The sequence below is a fragment of the Hordeum vulgare genome, chromosome 7H (assembly GCF_904849725.1).
Source record: "Hordeum vulgare subsp. vulgare chromosome 7H, MorexV3_pseudomolecules_assembly, whole genome shotgun sequence".
In the NCBI taxonomy this organism is placed as follows: Eukaryota; Viridiplantae; Streptophyta; class Magnoliopsida; order Poales; family Poaceae; genus Hordeum; species Hordeum vulgare.
In genome coordinates this window covers 397057319-397080676 of record NC_058524.1, presented here as the reverse complement: position 1 = coordinate 397080676, position 23358 = coordinate 397057319, and the positions used below count along the sequence as shown (strand labels likewise).

Sequence of the window (23358 nt, the reverse complement as noted above, 5' to 3'; positions counted from 1 at the left end):
AAGAAGTAGTAAGAAAAGAAATACTAAAGCTCCTGGAGGCAGGTATTATTTATCTTGTTGCTCATAGCGATTGGGTGACTCCGGTGCATTGCATCCCTAAGAAGGGAGGCATTACCGTTGTCCCTAATGATTAGGATGAATTGATTCCGCAGAGGATTATTACTAGCTATAGGATGGTGGTCGATTTTAGGAAATTGAATAAAGCCACTAGGAAAGATCATTACCCTTTGCCTTTTATCGACCAAATGCTAGAAAGACTGTCTAAACACACACACTTCTGCTTTCTAGACGGTTATTCTGGTTTCTCCCAAATACCAGTTGCACAATCTGATCAGGAGAAAACCACTTTCACCTGCCCATTCGGTACCTTTGCTTATAGACGTATGCCTTTTGGCCTATGTAATGCACCTGCCACCTTTCAAAGATGTATGATGGCTATATTCTCTGACTTTTGTGAAAAGATTGTTGAGGTTTTCATGGATGACTTTTCCGTTTACGGGTCTTCTTTTGATGATTGCCTCAGCAATCTTGATCGAGTCTTGCAGAGATGTAAAGACACCAATCTTGTCTTGAATTCGGAGAAGTGCCACTTTATGGTCAATGAAGGCATCATCTTAGGATATAAAATTTCTGAAAGAGGTATTGAAGTCGATAAGGCTAAGGTTGATGCAATAGAGAAAATGCCATACCCCACGGATATCAAAGGTATAAGAAGTTTCCTTGGTCATGCTGGTTTCTATAGAAGGTTCATTAAAGACTTCTCTAAGATTTCTAGGCCTCTTACCAATCTCTTGCAAAAGGATATTCCTTTTGTTTTTGACGATGATTGTGAGGAAGCCTTCGAAATACTTAAGAGGGCTTTGATAACTACACCTATTGTTCAACCACCTGATTGGAACTTACCCTTTCAAATCATGTGTGACGCTAGTGATTATGCTGTTGGTGTTGTCCTAGGGCAAAGAGTTGATAAGAAGTTGAATGTTATTCACTACGCTAGTAAAACTCTAGACAGTGCCCAAAGAAACTATGCTACTACGGAAAAGGAATTTTTAGCAGTCGTGTTTGCATGTGAAAAGTTCAGGTCTTACATAGTTGATTCCAAAGTCACTATTCACACTGATCATGTTGCTATTAAGTACCTCATGGAGAAGAAAGACGCTAAACCTAGACTTATCAGATGGGTTCTCTTGCTACAAGAATTTGATTTGCACGTTGTCGACGGGAAGGGTGTTGATAACCCAGTAGCAGATAACTTGTCTAGGTTGGAGAACGTTCTTGATGACCCACAACCTATTGATGATAGCTTTCCCGATGAGCAACTGAATGTCATCAATGCTTCACGTAGTGCACCGTGGTATGCTGATTATGCAAACTATATCGTTGCCAAATATATATCACCTAGTTTCACATATCAGCAAAAGAAGAAATTCTTCTTTGACTTGAGACATTACTTTTGGGATGATCCTCACCTTTATAAGGAAGGAGTAGATGGTGTTATTAGACATTGTGTACCTAAACATGAACAAGGACAGATCCTACAGAAGTGTCACTCCGAGGCCTACGGAGGACACCATGCGGGAGATAGAACTGCACACAAGGTATTGCAATCAGTTTCTGTTGGCCCACTCTCTTCAAGGATGCCCGTAAGTTTGTCGTGTCTTGTGACGAATGTCAAAGAATAGGTAATATTAGTAAACGTCAGGAAATGCCTATGAACTATTCACTTGTCATTGAACCATTTGATGTTTGGGGTTTTGATTATATGGGACCTTTTCCAAAATCCAACGGGTATACTCATATCCTAGTTGCTGTTGATTATGTCACTAAGTGGGTAGAAGCTATCCCCACTAGTAGTGCTGATCACAACACCTCTATCAGGATGCTTAAGGAAGTTACCTTCCCTAGATTTGGAGTCCTAGATATCTAATGACCGACGGTGGTTCGCATTTCATTCATGGTGATTTCCGTAAAACGCTTGCTAAGTACGATCTCAACCATAGAATTGTGTCTCCCTATCACCCTCAGTCCAGCGGTCAAGTAGAGCTAAGCAATAGAGAGATTAAACTGATTCTGCAAAAGACTGTCAACAGGTCTAGAAAGAATTGGTCTAAGAAGCTCGATGATGCACTGTGGGCTTATAGAACTTCCTATAAGAATCCCATGGGCATGTCTCCGTACAAAATGGTGTACGGTAAAGCATGTCATCTACCTCTTGAGTTAGAGCATAAAGCTTATTGGGCTAGTAAAGAGCTCAACTTTGATTTTAAACTTGCTGGTGAGAAGAGGTTATTTGACATTAGCTCGCTTGATGAATGGAGAACTCAGGCATATGAAAATGCCAAGTTATTCAAAGAAAAGGTTAAGAGGTGGCATGATAAGAGGATACAAAAGCGTGAGTTCAATGTAGGTGATTATGTCTTGCTATACAATTCTCGTTTAAGATTTTTTGCAGGCAAGCTTCTCTCTAAATGGGAAGGTCCCTATATTGTTGAGGAAGTATATCGTTCCGGTGCTATCAAGATCAACAACACGGAAGGTAATTGTCCAAGAGTGGTAAACGGGCAGAGAATCAAGCATTATATCTCAGGTACTCCCATAAATGTTGAGAGCAACATTATCAATACCATAACTCCGGAGGAGTACATAAGGGATATTTATCAGCTTGTTTCAGACTCCGAAAACGAGGAAGTATGTGATTCGGTAAGTAAACCGACTCCAAAACTTTTCCTGTAGCAATTTTCCTCCGTTTTGGAATTTTTGAAAAAATAGAAAAATGTAAAGCAATCCGGAAAGTGCACGAGGAGGCGACAAGCCTCCTAGGCCCGGCCTACCCCCTGGCCGGGGCTGGAGGGCTTGTGGCCACCTCGTGCGCCTCCCGAACTCCGTTTTCGTGCGGAGTACTCCTTCTGGTCTGGAAAAAATCATTATATATTCTCCCAAAAGGTTTGACCTCTGTATCACGCAAATTTCCTCTGTTTTTGTTTCGAGCTTGTTTTCTGCCGCAGATTTAGAGCAAGATGTCGTCTCAAGAATCTGTGGGGGAGAACAATCTCCCTCAAGTCTATGGAGAAGTATATGCTGATCTAAAAAGGATGGAAGCCATGGAGGCCAAGGAAAGGCTACCTAAAGAAACCAGGGCAAAGCTAAGGAGAAGAGGCAGGCATGGGACGAAGTGCAATCTGTGCTCAACAAGGAAGAAGTTAAAGAAGTGGATTTCCTCCAACCCTACCTCCACCTACTGTCTCCATACTTGATTGAACTTTTGAGGTTTTGTGAAACAACTCGTGCTCGCAATACTTATCTCACTCATGAAGTTCTTTTGATGGAGAAACATATCACAGATCTCCAAGGTATAAATCAAAGATTAATGGCCCTCTTGGAATCAAAGATTGCAACAACTCCTCCACCATCCCCTCCAAAGGAAGACAACTGAGCATGGGTATGGGCAATCCCCTTGGCTTGTGCCAAGCTTGGGGGAGTTGCCCCGGTATCGTATCACCATCATATCTTTTGCCTTTACCTTTGTTTTAGTCTGTTCCTTTTCAGTTTTCTCTTTATCTAGTAGAATAAAGGTCTTAGTGTTTTAGTCTTGAGTTTTGCTTTGTGTCACCCCTGATGTATTCGAGCTCGTGAGCCATATAATAAAGAGTATCTTAGTTGAAGGGCTTTGCCTCTTGCCATAATCAAAAGATCGAGAAAGAACAACAACATGAAAGATCATATAGTGATCTTAAGGGAAGTGATGGCTTCACATATAAAAAGGATGATGATTGAAACTTGTTGAGGGTAGACAAACGTAGACCTTGGTCATTGTTCCAATTAATAGGAAGTGATAAAGAATGAGAGGTTCACATATAAATATATCATCCTTGATACCATCTATGATTGTGAACACTCACTAAACTATTACATGCCTAGAAGTAGATGTTGGACAAGGAAGACAACATAATGAATTGTGTTTGCTTGGTCCCAAACAATGTTATATGATTAGAGATCCCTTAGCATGTGACGATTGCTTCCACCTCATATCAGCCAAAACTCCCGCACCAAGTAGAAATACTACTTGTGCATCCATAAACCTTCAACCCAGTTTTGCCATGAGAGTCCACCATACCTACCTATGGATTGAATAAGATCCCTCAAGTAAGTTGTCATCGGTGCAAGCAATAAAAATTGCTCCGTAATATGTATGATCTATTAGTGTGTGGGAAATAAGCTTTGTATGAACCTGTGATGAGGAAGACATAAAAGCGACAGACTCCATAATAAAGTTCTCTATCACAGGAGGCAATATACAGTGACGTTCCTCCGCACTAAGAGGACACGCATCCAAACCTCAAAAGCGTATGACAACCTCTGCTTCCCTCTGCGAAGGGCCTCTCTTGTACCTTTACTTTTTGCCCTTGAAAGAGTCATGGTGATCTTCACCAATTCCTTGTTTCGCCTTTATCTTGGCTAACGTCACATGCTAGGGAAAGATCTATATTCATATGTCAACCTGGAGGTAAGTATTCATGAATTATTATTGTTGACATTACCCTTGAGGTAAGCAGTTGGGAGGCAAAACTATAAGCCCATATCTTTCTCTGTGTCCAGCTGAAACTTTGATCTCATGAGTACCACGTGAGTAGTAGCATTTGTAGAGAACGAAAAGATGATTGAGTATGTGGATTTGCTTTACAAGCTCTTATTTGACTCTTTCTGATGTTGTGATAAATTGCAATTGCTTCTATGACTAAAGGCTATCGGTTGTTGATTCTCGGTAAGGTTCTTGATTCATGCTTTACTTTGTGAAGAATTTGTCACTTTAGCATGAGAGATTATATGTTGGTATTGTTGTTCTAATCTTGATCATGATGCCTGCATGTTTGTATCTTGTTTTGTCGACACCTATCTCCCTAAACATGTGGACATATTTATTGGGCTAGGCTTTCGCTTGAGGACAAGCAAGGTCTAAGCTTGGGGGAGTTGATACGTCCATTTTGCATCATGCTTTCATGTTGATATTTATTGCTTTTGGGGCTGTTATTACACTTCAAGGTACAATACTTATGCCTTTTATCTCTTATTTTGCAAGGTTTACATGAAGAGGGAGAATGCCGGCAGCTGAAATTCTGGCCTGAAAAAGGAGCAAGTTTGAGATGCCTATTTTGCGCAACTCCAAAAGCCATGAAAATCAACGTGGAATTTTTTGGGAATATATAAAAAATATTGGGCGGAAGAAGTACCAGAGGGGCGCCACCTGGAGGCCACAAGCCAGCCATGCCTGGCCTACCCCCTGGTCGGGGCTGGAGGGCTTGTGGGCCCCCTATTGCCCCTCCGGCGCTCATCTTTTGCTATATGAAGGGTTTGGTCCCGAAAAAAATCATAGGGGAGGTTTTCGGAGGATTCGCCGCCGCCACGAGGTGGAACTTGAGCAGAACCAATCTAGAGCTCCGGCAGGACGATCCTGCCGGGGAAACTTCCCTCCCGGAGGGGGAAATCGTCGCCATCGTCATCACCAACACTCCTCTCATCGGAGGGGACTCGTCACCATCAACATCTTCATCAGCGCCATCTCATCTCCAAACCCTAGTTCATCACTTGTAACCAATCTCCGTCTCACGACTACGATTGGTACTTGTAAGGTTGCTAGTAGTGTTAATTACTCCTTGTAGTTGATGCTAGTTGGATTATTTGGTGAAAGAGTTTATGTTCAGATCCTTGATGCTACTCATTACCTCTCTGGTCATGAATATGATTATGCTTTGTGAGTAATTACTTTTGTTCCTAAGGACATGGGATAAGTCATGCTAATAGTAGTCATGTGAATCTGGTATTCGTTCGATATTTTGATGTGTTGTATGTTGTTTTTCCTCTAGTGGTGTTATGTGAACGTCGACTACATAACACTTCACCATTATTTGGGCCTAGAGGAAGGCATTGGGAAGTAGTAAGTAGATGATGGGTTGCTAGAGTGACAGAAGCTTAAACCCTAGTTTATGCGTTGCTTCGTAAGGGGCTGATTTGGATCCACTAGTTTAATGCTATGGTTAGACTTTGTCTTAATTCTTCTTTCGTAGTTGCGGATGCTTGCGAGAGGGGTTAATCATAAGTGGGATGCTTGTCCAAGTAAGGGCAGTACCCAAGCGTCGGTCCACCCACATATCAAACTATCAAAGTAACGAACGCGAATCATATGAACATGATGAAAACTCGCATGACAGAAATTCCCTTGTGTCCTCGGGAGCGTTTTTCCTCCTATAAGAATTTGTCCAGGCTTGTCCCTTGCTACAAAAGGGATTGAGCCACTTTGCTGCACCGTTGCTACTTTTGTTACTTGTTGCTTGCTACGAATCATCTCACCATACAATCACTTGTTACCGATAATTTCAGTGCTTGCAGATATTACCTTGCTTAAAACCACCTGTCAGATCCTTCTGCTCCTCATTGAGTTCGACACTCTTACTTATCTAAAGGACTACGATTGATCCCCTATACTTGTGGGTCATCATGTCTCAGGTCATGTCTACATAGTTCTCGAACCCCGCATGGTCTGCACACTTAAGGTTCGATGACGTTTCGGTATAGTTGAGTTATGTATGTTGGTGACCGAAGGTTGTTCGGAGTCCCGGATGAGATCCCGGAAGTCACGAGAAGCTCCGCCATCGTCCGGAGGTAAATATTGATATATAGGAAGTCGTGTTTTGGTCACCGGAAAAGTTTCGGGCTCATCTGTAGTGTATCGGGAGTGCCGGGAGGGTACCGGGGGACCACCGGGAGGGGTGTGACGACCCAAGGGCTTCATGGGCCGTGAGAAGAGGCAGACCATCCCCTAGTGGGCTGGCCGAAGCCTCCCCTAAGGGCCCATGCGGCCGGAGTGGAAGGAAAAGGCAAAAAAGGCCAAATTAGGAGGGAGTCCTAATAGAATTCCACCTCCCTTGTGGGAGGTGGATTCCTCCCTTGTTTGGTTCAACCGAACCTCCTTGGAGTAGGGGCCAAGGCTGCCTCCTCTCCCCTTCCTCCTATATATATTGAGAGATTTTGAGGGCAGCCTCTAACCCTAATTTCCACGTGTTGCCCTCTTCTTCCTCTAGATCTGTTCTCCTCTAGATCTGTTTGGTATAGCTTGGTGAAGCTCTACCGAATCAGCTTCACACCACCAGCACCACATTGCCGTGCTGGAGAACTCATCTACCTCTCTGCCCCTCTTGCTGGATCAAGAAGGCAGCGATCGTCATCGAGCTATACGTGTGTTGAACGCGGAGGTGTCGCGCGTTCGGCACTAGATCGGGATGGATCGTGATGGGATCGCGGGACGGGATGCGATTTGGATCACGAAGATGTTCCACTACATCAACCGCGTTATAAACGCTTCCGCTTAGCGATCTGCAAGGGTATGTAGATTCACTCTCCCCTCTTGTAGATGATCGTCACCATGGATAGGTATTGCGTGTGCGTAGGAATTTTTTTGTTTTCCTTGCGACATTCCCCAACAAGTTGTTCTTATTGCCATTGCCATTTACCACCCCCACACCGCTCGACATCCAAGTGGAGGTCCTAAAAAAATGATTCTATTTGTCGCGCATATCTTTGGGCTGGCACTCATAAGGACTCCGATGGGAAATGTAAAGTTAATTGGGACCTCATCTATCAGCCTAAGAAGCATGGTGGCCTCGGTGTGCTCAATGTGGATAAATTCTCTAAGGCTCTAAGGCTTTGGTGGTTGTGGTATGAGTGGCAGGACCCCACCAAACCATGGATTGGCTTGGGTACGCTATGCACAGATGATGACAGGGATTTTTTCGCAGCTACCACTACCGTCACTCTTGGGAATGGGTAGCTGGCCAAATTCTAGAACTCACCTTGGCTTGATGGTTTGCGGCCGCGTGACCTCGCACCTGGCATCTTCGACCTGTCACGAAAGAAGAATTGCACGGTCAGGCGGGCTCTGACAAACAACACTTGGATCGGTCATATTGACTTCTCCAATGGTCTCACAGTTGAACATGTTCAGCTGTTTGCTACCCTTCGGAGAAACTTACCCCAGTCACTCTAAACGAGGACTTGGAGGGTTCCATTAGTTGGAAGTTCACCAAGGATGGTCGGTATTCTGCTTCCTCGGCCTATAAGGTGCATTTTGAGGGCCTCACTACGACGGCAATGGTCCAATCGGTCTGGAAGGTTTGTCCCCCCCCCCCCCCCCCTCCCCGCGGTGCAAATTCTTTGCCTGGCTTGTGCTTCAAGATAGAATCTGGACGTTGGATCGGTTGGCTCGACGTGGGTGGCCCAACTATGGACTGTGCCCCCCTTTGCAAGCAAACTCCAGAAACGGTGGCCCACCTGCTCTTCCGTTATCGGTTCACCCTCCGGGTGTGAAACGATATTCTCCAACGGCTTGGCATGCACCACATTGATACCCCCTCTTGGTCAGCCAAGGGCTCGGTATGGGAATGGTGGACCGAGAACGTTTATCTTCGCTGCAAGTTCCCTAAGGCGCTCGCTTCACTCATGATGCTCATCTTTTGAAAGATTTGGACGGCTCGAGTTTTCCACAACAAAGCGGCTCCTTTGACCGTTACCATTAGCAAGATAAAAGAGGAGCTTTGGACGTTGGCAGGCGCCAACCAATTGAGTAATATATAATACCGCGGGAGTAGACCTTACTTTTGGCAACTTTGTGGCTTGTCTGAACCTTCTCCTTAATTAATGAAATAATAAATCTTTTGCCTTGTTTAAAAAAAAACTCGGTGGCTCTGTGAGGAGCTTATAACCACGCACTGTGTTACCAACCATCTACTAGTGCACAACAAATGCACGATACATCTCTCGCATAACTGAGTATCTCGTTTCCACAGGCACCGCCCCAATCAGTTTCAAACACTTGGGGGAAAATTGAATTGGAAGCTGCAGACAGTGGCGAAGGCAGGAAAAAATAATTAGATGTGGCGGAGCTTACGAAAGGAAAAACTATGTATAATACAAAATCTTACTAGATACTCCCTCCGTAAACAAATATAAGAGTGTTTAGATCACTACTTTAGTTATCTAAACGCTCTTATATTTCTTTACAGAGGGAGTACTATATACGGACATGTTACTTTGTGTTAGCAATCACTTGAATGAGGATAACTGGTCATCAATTTATCATCTATACTAACCAGCAACCAGTCCCGGCATACAAGCAGCTATCTATTGATCTACAGTAGTGTGTTCGCCCAAATCTGAAAATTGTATTAGTATGTATAATGTATTATCTTAATAAATGCAGCAAGTTAGGTGTGGCGGAGGCCAAAGCTAGCCAGATAGCTGGCTCCGCCACTGGCTGCAGATTAGGTGATTCCCTCAAATTTGATACGGCCAAGGGAATCAAAGGCAGATATCAGAAATCATTTGATATTTACTAGTAGAACATATCTATACATACATGATCATCGTTGCCCATTTTGTGGATCAGTTGCTCTTAGAAAGAACGAGAAAGAAAATATGATCATTCCTTAACAGCTTTACCGAGCAAGACAGGCAATGCAAGTTGAAGAAAATCGGCTTATGCTATTACAGATGTATACAACTGCTGTTAAATCTGTAGTACATCAACAATCACCGATTATCAGTTTGATAGCACCTCCTCAATGGTGACGAAACGGCCTTTCTCGATCGACAATTGGCCGGCCACACCGATCGCGACAGATAATAAGCCGTCCTCCAAACTGATGGCTGGGCAACATGCACCTTGAGACCTGATGGCAGACAGGAAATTGAGGTGCTCCAAGTAGCTAGATCCGTGGTGAAGCCCCTGGTACCTAAGCAATGTATGTATAGCTCGTTAGACACTACCCTACATGGCAAATTTGATGGTAAACCACTCACCCTAAAGTACCGAAAGTCAGAAAGGAGCTTCTACTGAAAGCTAGTACAAGGTCTCAAGTCTCAACTCTAAGGGTGTGTTTGGTTTGTGTCACCGGGTGGAATGTAACGGGTCCGTCCCGTCCCTAGAGGTCGTTCTTCTGTTTAGTTGGGTCCAGGAATCGGAACCCACTCATTCCCTGGAATGGCATATTCCTCCCAGATCCGGAACGCGCTAGTACCTCCGAATCGGTGGAACGACGCGGAACGCCTCGCGCTCTCACATTTCCCCCGACGCTGCCCCCTTTCTCCCATAACCTCGCTGGCCCTCTTCCTCCCTCCCTCCCTAAGCCGCACCGCCGGCCACCTTCTGCTGCGCCGTCGGCCAGATCCCTCCATCAGCTGCGCCGGCGGCCCCCTTCAGCTGCGTCGGCGGCCGAATTCCTCCCTCCATCAGCTGCGCCGGCGGCCTCCATCTACTGCGCCATCGAGGCCCTTCTACCGCGCCGCCGCCCCCTGCATCTACTGCGCCACCGAGGCCCTTCTACCGCGCCGCCGCCCCCTGCATCTGCTGCATCGCCGCCCCCTGCATCTGCTGCGCCGCCGCCGGGAGCACGTGCCGCAGCCCCATGGGGTGCCGTGATGGCGACGATGAGATGCAGCAGAGGATGAACAAATCCATTCCATTCCATTCCATCCCTCCAACCAAACATCAAAATGTAACCATTCCGTTCCTTTAAATCTCCTCTACCAAACACAAGGACGGAACCAACCCGTTCCAATGGAATGGAACCATGACATTCCGTTCCACTTCGTTCCCGAACCAAATACAACCCTAAACCAGTTGGTTACATTTCTTGAAGATGTTAGGAAAGTAACTTATCTTTATTGAAGGTCCAAGGGACATATATATATTACACATGACTTGAGGTGGAAGGAAAGTCAACATAGACTAATAAGGATTCCTAGACTAATATTAATAGACTAACAAGGACTCCTAGACTAATACTAATACTTCCTAACACCCCCCTCAAATGCAAAGCGTATGCAATAGCATTGCATTTGAAGAAGTGTAATACTAAAAAAAATGATAATCCAAATCCGTGTCTTGAGAGTGTCGTCGTACCATGAAGAGTCTTCAAAACTTGTCGAGTCGCCGAAGGAGATAACAAAGAGATGGCACATCAGAGGTAGACACCACATCACTTGAAGATACAAGATAAGTATCAAGAGAAGATGGGTTGTCAAAAGAAGATGGCACACCAAGAGAATAAAGATTGTGCAGAAAATCATAGTCCACGACAACCGTCGGCGAAAGAAGCTCGGCGGATAAGGCACGATGGACATAGATCGACAATGCAAAAGAAGTCCAGAAAATCATGTAGAAAACAACAATGGCAAGTAGGCCACAAAAGTTGGATAGAAAGGATCAGGACCGGAGAAAGGCTGACGGACTAAGGTATGATGGACTCGCATGGCATGAGAAAACACAAAATATCATCGGATTTGATGAACGCAGCGGAAAACATGAAAGCTAAAAGCTAGGAAGCATACACGATACAAAGATGCAAAATCCATCGTGTATGCAGAAGACATTGTACTTCTTTTTAGCTAAGCTACGAAGTAGCAGCAGAAATCTTTTTAGCTAAGCTACGAAGTAGCAGCAGAAAGTAGCAAGCAGTAGCAGTAGGTAAGCAGCTAGCAACAGGTAGCACGACGTAGCAGCAGGCAACACCAGGTGATAGCGAGTAGCAGCTAGCACCAGCAGGCAACATGGGGTGCAGCGGAATAGAGCATGCAGAGCAGCATGCACGCTACCAGCTGCTCCCGGAAGAGACTCGTGCATGTCCACAAGGCTCGGGACGCAATTGGAGGCGGAACGGCAACAGCTGCAGGAGGGCGCCACTTGTTGAAATTGATAGTGGGCCTCAGGCCCATTAGAGAATTTCAGAAAAATCTTGAAGGACCCATCTAGGTGGTGGCATGACAAGGTGGTGGAAAGTTTAGTCCCACCCCGCTAGTGGAGGAGAAGTTGGACCCCTTTATAAGGGTCTCTCTTCCACATCCTATTGGAGAGTGAGAAGAGAAGGTGCCCTCGCGCACTCCTCCTCCGCCGCCCGCCTCGTCACGCCGCGGGTTGCGGGAATGAGCCGAGCTCATACCTACGCGCTTATTTTTGCCGGTCAGGAACGGAGAATACGTAACGGACACGGCACGATCCGAGACGTCGGATCGTGGGCTGTTACCGACTCGGACGTGGGTTCGGCCCACGTCTCTCCACCCAGCCGCCTTTATAAGCAGGCTATCGCCTACCCTAGCTGTCACGAGAATCAGATCGCATCTGCCTCACGCGTTCGTTCCTTTTGCTGCTGCTGCCTCCGGCGACTCCGTCCCGTTTACCGCGTACACGGTCGACGGAAGAGCAGGCCTCCGAAACCCCGCCTCTCCGGTTCCTGTACGGGAGAGGGGCGATTAGGTTTTTGGGGAGCGATCACGCGACTGCTCGCCTCCGTCCGTCTGCTTCGCCTACGTCCGCGTCGCCCTCGTCATCGCCATGTCTTCACCAAGCGAAGCTGACCGTCTCGTCCGCGAGAAGGCCGAAGCCGAGAAGAAGGCGGCAGAGGATGCTGCCGCCGCCACCGCTGCTGCTACGGCCAATTGGCCGATCGAAGGGTATGATATGTTTATCTCTCTCCTGTTTCTGTCTGCACTAGTAGTACTGCCTATATGCGTAGATGTTTCTGCTATATGCGTAGTACTTGCTAGTATACTCCGTGATCAGTATGTCATGAACCTAGTCAATGTCATGTTAGTAATTATTTCATGGATTAATCTACTTGGAAAATTGCCTATTTACTCAACAATCCAAAAACCTAATGTGTGTAGGAATTTTTCAAGTAATGGTTTTGCTGCTGCACTGAAACCGGATAAGTTTACCGGTACTTTTTTCAAGCGTTGGCAAACGAGAACCACCTTATGGCTCACGGCTATGAACGTGTTCTGGGTAGCCGGTGTCACTCCTACGGAAACTATCACTCCTGAACAGGAGAAGATGTTTAAGGAGGCCACCGTCCTATTCCTTGGAGCAGTCATTAGCGTGATCGGAGATAAGCTGGTTGATGCATATTTACATATGCATGTTGCCAAGGACTTGTGGGAGGCGCTCGAATCTAAATTCGGGGCCACCGATGCTGGGAGTGAGATGTATGTTATGGAGCAGTTCCACGATTACAAGATGGTTGACAACCGTTCTGTATTGAACAGGCTCATGAGATAATATGCATAGCTAAAGAACTTGAGGTTCTTAAGTGCAATTTGCCGGGCAAGTTTGTCGCGGGTTGTATAATTGCTAAGCTCCCTAATTCCTGGAGGAACTTTGCTACTACTCTAAAACATCAGAGGCGTGAGTTCTCAGTAGAGGACATCATCGGCCATCTGAGTGTTGAGCAGAACTCGAGAGCAAAGGACTCCAATGGAAAAGCGGTGGAAAGCTCTTCTGCTGCCAATATGGTACATCAGAGGAACCTCAATTCCCACAAGCCCAAGGGAAAGAATTCTGTCCAACAGAATACCGACTTCAAGAAGAAGGGAAAGAAGTCCTTCAAGAAGAATAAGAAGGGAGATGGCTGCTATACTTGTGGTTCAGAGGAACATTGGGCGAACAAATGCCCAAACAAGTACAAGAAGCCGGCGCAGGACTCCAAGTCTGCCAATATGATTGTGGGCAACAATGAAAGTGGTGCATCTGGGTACGGTAATTTACTTACTGTATTTACAGTTTGTCAGTCCACCGATTGGTGGGTGGACACGGGTGCAAATATTCATGTGTGTGCTGACTTATCATTGTTCTCTTCTTATCAGGCCACCGGTCGCGGGTCTGTATTGATGGGGAATGGCGCGAGTGCTTCTGTTCTTGGTGTTGGCACGGTCGATCTGAAGTTTACTTCGGGAAGGATCGTGCAGCTGAAGAACGTGCAGCATGTCCCCGCCATCAAGAAGAATCTCGTTAGTGGTTCCCTTCTGTGTATAGAAGGGTTTAAGTTGGTATTCGAGTCTAATAAAGTAGTAGTTACGAAATATGGACTTTTCGTTGAAAAAGGTTATGAATGCGGAGGTTTGTTCCGTCTTTCTCTTACAGATTTTTGTAATAAAGTCGTGAACAATATTCATTCGAGTGTTAATGAATCTGAAGTTTGGCATTCACGTCTTTGTCACATAAGTTTTGGTGTTATGTCGCGGCTAGCAAAACTGAATTTAATCCCAACTTTCACTTTAGCCAAAGGTTCTAAGTGCCATTCGTGTGTGCAAGCAAAGCAACCTCGCAAGCCTCACAAGGCTGCAGAGGAGAGACACTTGGCACCATTAGAACTCATACATTCTGATCTTTGTGAGATGAATGGTGTGTTGACTAAAGGTGGAAAGAAATATTTCATGACATTGATAGATGATTCCACTAGATATTGTTATGTGTATCTGTTAAATACTAAAGATGAGGCTCTACACTACTTTAAAATCTATAAGGCGGAAGTTGAGAATCAACTTGAAAAGAAAATTAATCGAGTCCGGTCTGATCGTGGTGGAGAGTACTTCTCAAACGAATTTGATTCATTTTGTGCGGAACACGACATTATTCATGAGAGGACGCCTCCCTATTCACCCCAGTCAAATGGGGTTGCCGAGCGGAAAAACCGTACTCTAACTGATTTGGTTAACGCCATGTTAGATACATCGGGTTTATCCAAGGCATGGTGGGGGGAGGCTATATTGACCGCGTGTCATGTCCTGAATAAAGTTCCTACAAAAGATAATGAGGTCACTCCCTACGAGGAGTGGTCGAAGAGAAGGACGCTCTCGTACTTACGTACTTGGGGCTGCTTGGCGAAAGTCAATGTACCGATCCCCAAGAAGCGTAAGCTTAGACCAAAGACTGTGGACTGCGTTAATTTGGGATACGCCAAGAATAGCGTAGGCTATAGATTTCTACTAGTGAAATCTGAGGTACCTGACGTGAAGGTCGGTACAATAATGGAGTCGAGGGATGCTACATTCTTTGAGGATATATTTCCCATGAGAGATATGCAAAGCACTTCTAGACAGGAACCTGAGATAACTCCTGAGCCTGCCATTCCTATGGAATACTATGAACAAACACATGATGAAAATCCTGAGGAGGATGACGAGGAAGCCCGTGGTAGGGGCAAGAGACAAAGGACTGCAAAGACCTTTGGTGATGATTTCTTCGTATACCTCGTGGATGATAATCCCACTTCTATTTCAGAAGCGTATGCTTCTCCAGATGCTGATTACTGGAAAGTTGCGGTCCGTAGCGAGATGGATTCCATCATGGCTAACGGGACATGGGAAATCACTGATCGTCCCTATGGTTGCAAACCATTGGGATGCAAGTGGGTGTTCAAAAAGAAGCTTAGGCCCGATGGTACGATTGAAAAGTACAAGGCTAGGCTTGTGGCCAAGGGCTATGCCCAGAAAGAAGAAGAAGATTTCTTTGATACTTACTCACCTGTGGCTAGACTGACCACCATTCGAGTACTACTCTCATTGGCGGCCTCTCATGGTCTTCCCGTTCATCAAATGGACGTTAAGACGGCTTTCCTGAATGGAGAGCTAAATGAGGAAATCTATATGCAACAGCCAGATGGCTTTGTGATAGAAGGTCAGGAAGGAAAGGTGTGTAAGTTGCTGAAATCTTTATATGGTCTGAGACAAGCACCTAAGCAATGGTATGAGAAGTTCAATACAACTCTGACATCTGTTGGCTTCGTTGTTAATGAAGCTGACAAATGTGTATACTATCGCCATGGTGGGGGCGAAGGAGTTATATTGTGCCTGTATGTTGATGACATACTGATATTTGGAACCAACCTCAAAGTAATTGAGGAGGTTAAGTCTTTTCTGTCTCAAAACTTTGAGATGAAGGACCTTGGGGTGGCTGATGTTATCTTGAACATCAAGCTGTTGAGAGATGATGAGGGTGGGATTACACTTCTGCAATCCCACTATGTTGAGAAGATTTTGAGTCGCTTTGGATATTCAGACTGCAAAATTTCTCAAACACCATATGATCCTAGTGTGCTTATTCGAAAGTTTAAAGGCACAGCTATAGATCAATTGAGATTCTCTCAAATTATCGGTTCGCTTATGTACCTAGCTAGCGCAACGAGGCCTGACATTGCGTTTGCTGTGAGCAAACTTAGACGGTTTTTTGCAAACCCGGGCGATGTTCATTGGCGTGTTGTTGAAAGAATTATGCGCTACTTGAAAAGTACTGTCAACCACGGGCTTCACTATACGGGATACCCATCGGTACTTGAAGGGTATAGTGATGCGAATTGGATCTCTGATGCTGATGAGATGAAGGCCACTACTGGGTATATGTTTACTCTTGGGGGTGGTGTTGTTTCCTGGAAGTCTTGCAAGCAAACGATCTTAACAAGATCGACAATGGAATCAGAATTAACAGCATTAGACATATCTGGTGTCGAAGCAGAATTTCTTCGAGATCTTTTGATGGACTTACCTGTGGTTGAGAAGCCGGTTCCGGCTATCCTTATGAACTGCGATAATCAAACAGTTATTGTTAAAGTGAAGAGTTCAAAGGACAATATGAAATCCAACAAACATATAAGAATGAGATTGAAGTCTGTCAGACGTTTGAGAAACTCCGGAGTGATAGCGTTGGATTACATCCAAACGGCTAAGAATCTGGCAGATCCCTTTACTAAAGGGCTATCACGTGTTGTGATAGATAGTGCATCGAGGGAGATGGGTATGAGACCCACATGAGTTGCCATGGTAGTAACCCAACCTATATGATGGGAGATGCCGTGAAGTAGGACCTGGGAAAACAAGCCAGTGGTGAACTGAGGAGAGTAACTTTACTAACCCACTCCGTTGGAGATGCAATACTCTCGGATACTGTATGGTAGGATGACTACTGTCTTAATGTGTTCTAAAGCTTATATGTAAGCAAGATGTTGTCCTACAGAGCGATCTTTGGAGGAACACACCTATGTGAGCTTGACTGCTGATCACAGTCTATGAGATTTGGGTGATCTCTAGTAAACTCATGAATAGGCCAGGAGTGTGACTAATATGCTCCACCCGAGGGGTCACCTTCGGCAGCCTAGTACTAGTAAGACTTGTGGTGAAGCTCCTTTACGCCAAACTGACAATTCAAGGCATAGTCCATTGTTCAGTTGTAAAGGGGTGTAGCTACTTGCTCTAGGTGAAGCTCAACCTTAACAGGTCTTCACTGAAATGCTGGTATATTAAAACAGTGATTGGAACGAGGGAACACGATGTGCCCTTGAGATCTGGTGGGGGATTGTTGAAATTGGTAGTGGGCCTTAGGCCCATTAGAGAATTTCAGAAAAATCTCCAAGGGCCCATGTAGGTGGTGGCATGACAAGGTGGTGGGAAGTTTAGTCCCACCCCGCTCGTTGAGGAGAAGTTGGACCCCTTTATAAGGATCTCTCTTCCACATGCTATTGGAGAGTGAGAAGAGAAGGTGCCCTCGCGCACTCCTCCTCCGCCGCCCGCCTCGCCACGCCTCGTCACGACGCGCCGCGGGTTGCGGGAATGAGCCGAGCCGAGCTCATACCTACGCGCTTATTTTTGCCGGTCAGGAACGGAGAATACGTAATGGACACGGCACGATCCGAGACGTCGAATCGTGGGCTGTTACCGACTCGGACATGGGTTCGGCCCACGTCTCTCCACCCAGCCGCCTTTATAAGCAGGCTATCGCCTACCCTAGCCGTCACGAGAATCAGATCGCATCTGCCTCACGCGTTCGTTCCTTTTGCTGCTGCTGCCTCCGGCGACTCCGTCCCGTTTACCGCGTACACGGTCGACGGGAGAGCAGGCCTCTGAAACCCCGCCTCTCCGGTTCTTGTACGGGAGAGGGGCGATTAGGTTTTTGGGGAGCGATCACGCAACTGCTCGCCTCCGTCCATCTGCTTCGTCTACGTCCGCGTCGCCCTCGTCATCGCCATGTCTTCACCAAGCGAAGCTGACCGTCTCGTCCGCGAGAAGGCCGAAGCCAAGAAGAAGGCGGCAGAGGATGCTGCCGCCGCCACTGCTGCTGCTACGGCCAATTGGCCGATCGTAGGGTATGATATGTTTATCTCTCTCCTGTTTCTGTCTGCATTAGTAGTACTGCCTATATGCGTAGATGTTTCTGCTATATGCGTAGTACTTGCTAGTATACTCCGTGATCAGTATGTCATGAACCTAGTCAATGCCATGTTAGTAATTATTTCATGGATTAATCTACTCGGAAAATTGCCTATTTACTCAACACCACTTCCTTGCTCGAGGCAGGCAGCATCCCGACGGCCGCATGAAGATGAAGGCGGCTGTCGATCTGGAAGGCCCGGGTCGATCTGGATCCATGCCGCCATGCGGGCATGAAATAAGGAGGGAGGCGGCGGGATCCAGCGGCGGCTGGGGGCGCGAGATCCAACGGCCGCTGGGGACTGGATCGCCAGGTCGGGAAAGACGCGGCGCGGTCGCCAGATCGGGAGGCCGGGTAACATCAGCAGCGGGGCAGTTGATTTGCAGCGGCGCCGGGACCTACGGGAACGGAACATGCGGGAACCAGGCCGGGAGGACGGGAGAACGAGGGCGCCGTGCCTGGGGCGGCCGCGCCGTCTGCCGCCGCTGCTCCCAGTGCCGCGTGCCAAGCCCAAGGCGCCCGTGCGAGTGGTGGAGAGCGGGCCTGCGGCGGGATCTTGAAGGTGCAAGATCTGGAGCCAGCCTTGACTGGGGCGGCCCAATCTCCTGACATGGAGAGAGCGTTGACCAGGAAGGACCTGGGCAGGGTGCGTGAAGGGGGAGGGAGAGCAGCGCGAGACGGCCAGAGGAGGATGGTGGCATCGCGAGATTGGATCTGCACAAGTTGCGCGTGCTAAAAAATTAACCTAAGCTCTAATACCATGTTAGGAAAGCAACTTATCTTTATTGAAGGTCCAAGGGGCATATATATATATATTACACATGACTTGAGGTGCAAGGAAAGTAAACATAGACTAATAAGGATTCCTAGACTAATACTAATAGACTAACAAGGACTCCTAGATTAATACTAATACTTCCTAACAGAAGAATCACTATTACAATAGGAACTGTATCTCCCATCAGAAGAATCTAATATTTTCTTAATATTTTTCTGTTGAAATGTTAAGATCAGGAAAACATTGATACATAGTACATACTTGATTCGTTCATCTTCGGCCTTTATCGTTACAACTCCATCTCTGCCTCCTGCTCGCTTTCCAACCCTCATAATGCTCTCTGGAACAAAAGCTTCACCCTGTTTGAAAATTCCTATTACAAACAAATACTAGAATTCCATAAATTGAATTAATATGCAAGCCTTACATGTCTGGATTCTGGAGTGCCTAAAGTATGACCTTTTTTATCCTACACATGCAATTAACATTCTAAGAGGTATAGCTAGCACACCGGTTGGGAAGACAGGAGGTCCATTGTTTGAGGAACACAAGCACGCTTAGCGCTTGCTCCTCACTCCAATGCAACAACTTGAAGCAAGTTTCGTGAAATCCTAGTAATAAGAGAAACGGAGCTTCAGTTTCACGAACAGCTTGAACTTCGTTTCACGATGCTTCCCTTTCTTATTTGATCCCACCATGTATTAACTGTGTCATGGCTCATGACATTTGTCTCCTTTACGCGTCAAAACATTTGTCTCCTTTCACACTCTTAGTTCTACACAAAGCTAACCCTTTTTTCAGGTGTTTCAGTTTTTTTTAGGGCTCTGCTGTGTATTTTTATTGATTTTCACAAAATAGTACAAAGAAAGTGTTTAAAATCCAGAAACAAAAAAATCTATACAGGAGCTAATGAAAGAAGACATGTTGCCAACTCAAACATAAGATTTTTTATTGGCTGCTGATCAACAACAGATTGAACACTAGAGCACTTTGGATACTGTTATCTCCAATGATTGTGGTAAATAATGATGATTCATTCATGTAGTAGATTCACCGGTGAGCTACAGCCTTTCTGAAGACCTGAGCTTGCAAAAGGGCTAGCCTAGAGGATGTGATATTACCCAGACAGGCCCCACATTTGATACGGTTTGTACTAATCTGATATGCATCAAATGTAGAGATGCATGTGATATATCACCAAGGGCCATTGACGATTCATTCCTAATAGATCCACCAGTGAGTTGCAGCCTCTCCGAAAGGCTGAGCATGCACAAAGGCCGGGGGTGATCCTCCTTTTCCAAAAAAAATATAAAAAAAATGCAAGCTCTCACAGAGAGGATGAAATATTACCCACACAGACCAATACCATGCATTTGATATGGTTTGTACTACAACATCTGATATACATCTATTGCCGAGGTAGCCCAGCCTGTTTATAGGACAGGCCATACTAGGCTGTTAGGAATTAAGAACTATGATGGCATTAGGAGATAGAGATGAGTTAATTAAGGCAAGACAAATTTAGTTAGGAAGATACAGAGAGTTTGTCTAATGAGACAGGTTGAGTTGCCTGTATGACGAACTACCTTATAACTCTTCGAACTAAGCAATGAAATAAATTAAATATTAAGCTTCAGAGCCTGTCTTCCTCGTCAGGGACGAGCCATGTCACGCCGGATTGTTGAGGCTGAATGCCCTATCCCTGGTGCCTGGTCCTTGAACCTTTACCCTACCCAAGTTATCTCCTTGTAGATTAAGGTTCAATATCTGTGTCCCGGATCATGCTGAAGAATTATTTGCAATATTGCAGGACGGTATCAACCTGGTAGGCTGCTAGCAACAGGAGGATGTTTTAAACAAAGATTGCTGTGTCGTGAGTTGGCAAGGCCTACGTACAGCCAGTGTATAAAACGGCACTCATTATTTGGCTATAACATTGTGCAAATCTACAACATTTCATTGCTGGGAAACGTATTATGTATCTCCAACAACAATAGAGCAAATAATTCATATTTTACTTAAATGTGACCATGCTGGAATTAAATCAGTAGTTCAATCATATGCAAAGCATGTAATATGCATCATTATTATATATATCAAAATTCAGGTGATTTTCCAGGAGTTCAGTTGCTTACAAATTAATGAAAATGATACATATTTTGAGCATCTGAATGATATATACTCCTAGAAAACTGAAATCGTTTAGGAAATATGGGGGTGAATACAAAATATAATTGACACCAGACTGTAAACTGACCATAAAAAACAACACATATCTGGAGTTATTTACTGCATGCATCTAATTTTCGAAAATCAAAATAGTAAAAGCATCTGTTTGTACCTTTCCAGTGTCACCAACAACAGAAATTTCCTGCTCATTTCTACTACCTTCAGCAAACATGCAGAGATCAAGCATGCCACGACAGCCATTATCAAATTCTATGATCACATATGCATTATCAATTATATCTGGTACCTGCATCCAGAGAGATTCTTTCAGGAATCAAGCGCCACTGTTTTAACTGAAACATGTGTACTAATATTATAATCAGAAGAGCTAAAACATTCTTTGATAGCTTGAAAATTAATATATCGTAGTCACTTGACGAGTTCTAATCCCATCCAGTATTCCATAAATCCCAGAATAGAACAAATTAATAAGGAATCCTTATCTGTACTACTACTTCAGCATGCATATTTTTAAACTCGCAAGACCATAATGAATAGTACAATGAGAGGAGCAAGCTTGTAGTCACCTTTCCATGATAAACCTCATCCTTGTGGTTAACATCAATAGCTCCAGAGGCCATTACACGAACAGGGTTCGCATCTGCAAACAATCTTATCAAATCAAAAAAGTGGCAGCACTTCTCAACCAGAGTCCCCCCACTGTTGCAATTAAACCTATTCCAGTTGTTCACCTGCAAGGTTTTAGCAGTTACAGACACAAGGAAATTATTAATTATTACAAGTATCACAGATTGTTTCCTGTACCTTAACAAGGAAAGGAAACCGGTGTTCACGGATAGCCACCATTCTGACCTGCCCTAGTGTGCCGCTTTTAACAGTATCTATCAGCTTAGCTACCGGAGGCATATACCGGTATTCTAATCCGACTTGCACGAGTATGTCCGGTCTCTGTTTGGCAGCTTCTATGACCTATACGGGGACACCGAAATTTCGGATATCAAAATGAATGAGCTTGCAGAGATTCGATGGACGGACAAATCATAATAGTTGGTTTTAATGGTTCCCTTAAATGGTTAATTATACAGTAGTTTCTCCTCGTATATCAGAAAGGTATATTTTACTGTACAGCAAGCACATTGAATAGCACATCCCTGACCAGGATATGACCTCACCTTCTCACAGTCCTGAACCGTGGTGCACAGAGGCTTCTCAACAAGAACGTGGTGCGGCTTGGCATAACCAATGATGTCCATGAGTATCTCAGAGTGTGTCATGTTTGGCGACGACACAACAACGGCGTCACAGAGTCCGCTGTCCAGCAACTCGCGGTGATCTGAAAATGTCTTGAAACCTTCTAGTTCTCAGGATTTGGTAACAAACCAGAAACTCGCACAATTGCACGGTACATACAGTTTATCATCTGCCGTTTAAGGATTCGTGGAACAGCTGGTGTTTTTAACATTGTTGCCATGCACCTAATATTTCCAACCAGATATAGTTAGAATCAAAGTACTCCCTCCCTCCCAAAATAACTGTCTCAACTTTATACTAGCTCTAGTATAAAATTGTACTAACCGTAAGACACTTATTTTAGGACGGAGGGAGTACCAACCCACGGTAGACAACCGAATCTAGCAGATTGTGTATGACTGGCTCTACATCTACGACCAGCAAGGCAGCGGTTATATGTACTATCATATGCGTGTGACTGGAGGCTGTGGCAAGTACCTGGGGAGGTGGCAGGCCAAGCTCTGCGGCGAGACGGAGACCAAGGAGGAGGGACTCCGGATGGGGGTCGGCGAGGCAGGTGACGCAGACGCGGACGGACTGCTCCCATTCGACTTCTCCGGCGAGGTGGGCGAGGTTGTGGAGGTGCTCCCTCCCCATCATGCCGACCCCAACTATCCCGTACCTCACTACCGCCGCTGCGGGCGCCATGGCTGCCCCTCCTCCCTCTCGCGCCATCTCCGAATGAGTCTGGACGGGATTTCGAGCGAGGAATGGGCGTCTGACTCACGACTCACGAGTGGTACTGCTTCTCTATCCCGGTTTTTTTTTTGACTGTTTTGACCCACCAAACGAAAAAAAATTCATACAATGAACTCGATTTCAAAGCTGTTCACCATCTGATCTTTTTGAAAACGTCGAAAATCATGACGTTGCACGCCTTATGAGAAACGTCAGTCTACTGGACGTTGCAGGCCTCATGTGCAACGTCAGTCTACTCGACGTTGCAGACCTTAACAGAAACGCCAAAGAGGCTGGCGTTGCACGGGGCTATGTAAGCGCCCAGCGCGCGCCCCTTCATCCACCTCATATTCTTTCTTCTTCCTCTCCACGAAAAAGCTCTCCCTCCTCCTCCAGATCC

At 45.5% G+C, this 23358-nt stretch overlaps 1 protein-coding gene across 7 annotated transcripts; it reads right to left on the bottom strand.

Annotated features, from left to right (window-relative positions):
• Positions 1-8664: 8664 nt before the first annotated feature.
• LOC123410061 (inositol 2-dehydrogenase) lies at positions 8665-23012 on the bottom strand. 7 transcript variants are annotated; one of them, XM_045102950.1, is made up of 8 exons: positions 22719-23012; positions 22163-22333; positions 21795-21959; positions 21557-21721; positions 21142-21276; positions 19062-19159; positions 16364-16400; positions 9695-9782 (listed from the first exon to the last, which is right to left on the bottom strand). In XM_045102950.1, exons 1-7 carry the CDS (start codon positions 22953-22955, stop codon positions 16394-16396), a joined length of 978 nt encoding a protein of 325 aa, XP_044958885.1. In that variant the 5' UTR covers positions 22956-23012; the 3' UTR covers positions 9695-9782; positions 16364-16393. The 7 variants fall into 7 exon arrangements, with proteins under 7 accessions (XP_044958882.1, XP_044958880.1, XP_044958881.1 ...); XM_045102947.1 differs by lacking the exons at positions 9695-9782; positions 16364-16400 and adding an exon at positions 8665-8886; XM_045102945.1 differs by lacking the exon at positions 16364-16400 and having other exon boundaries at positions 9360-9782; positions 22719-23007.
• Positions 23013-23358: the final 346 nt, after the last annotated feature.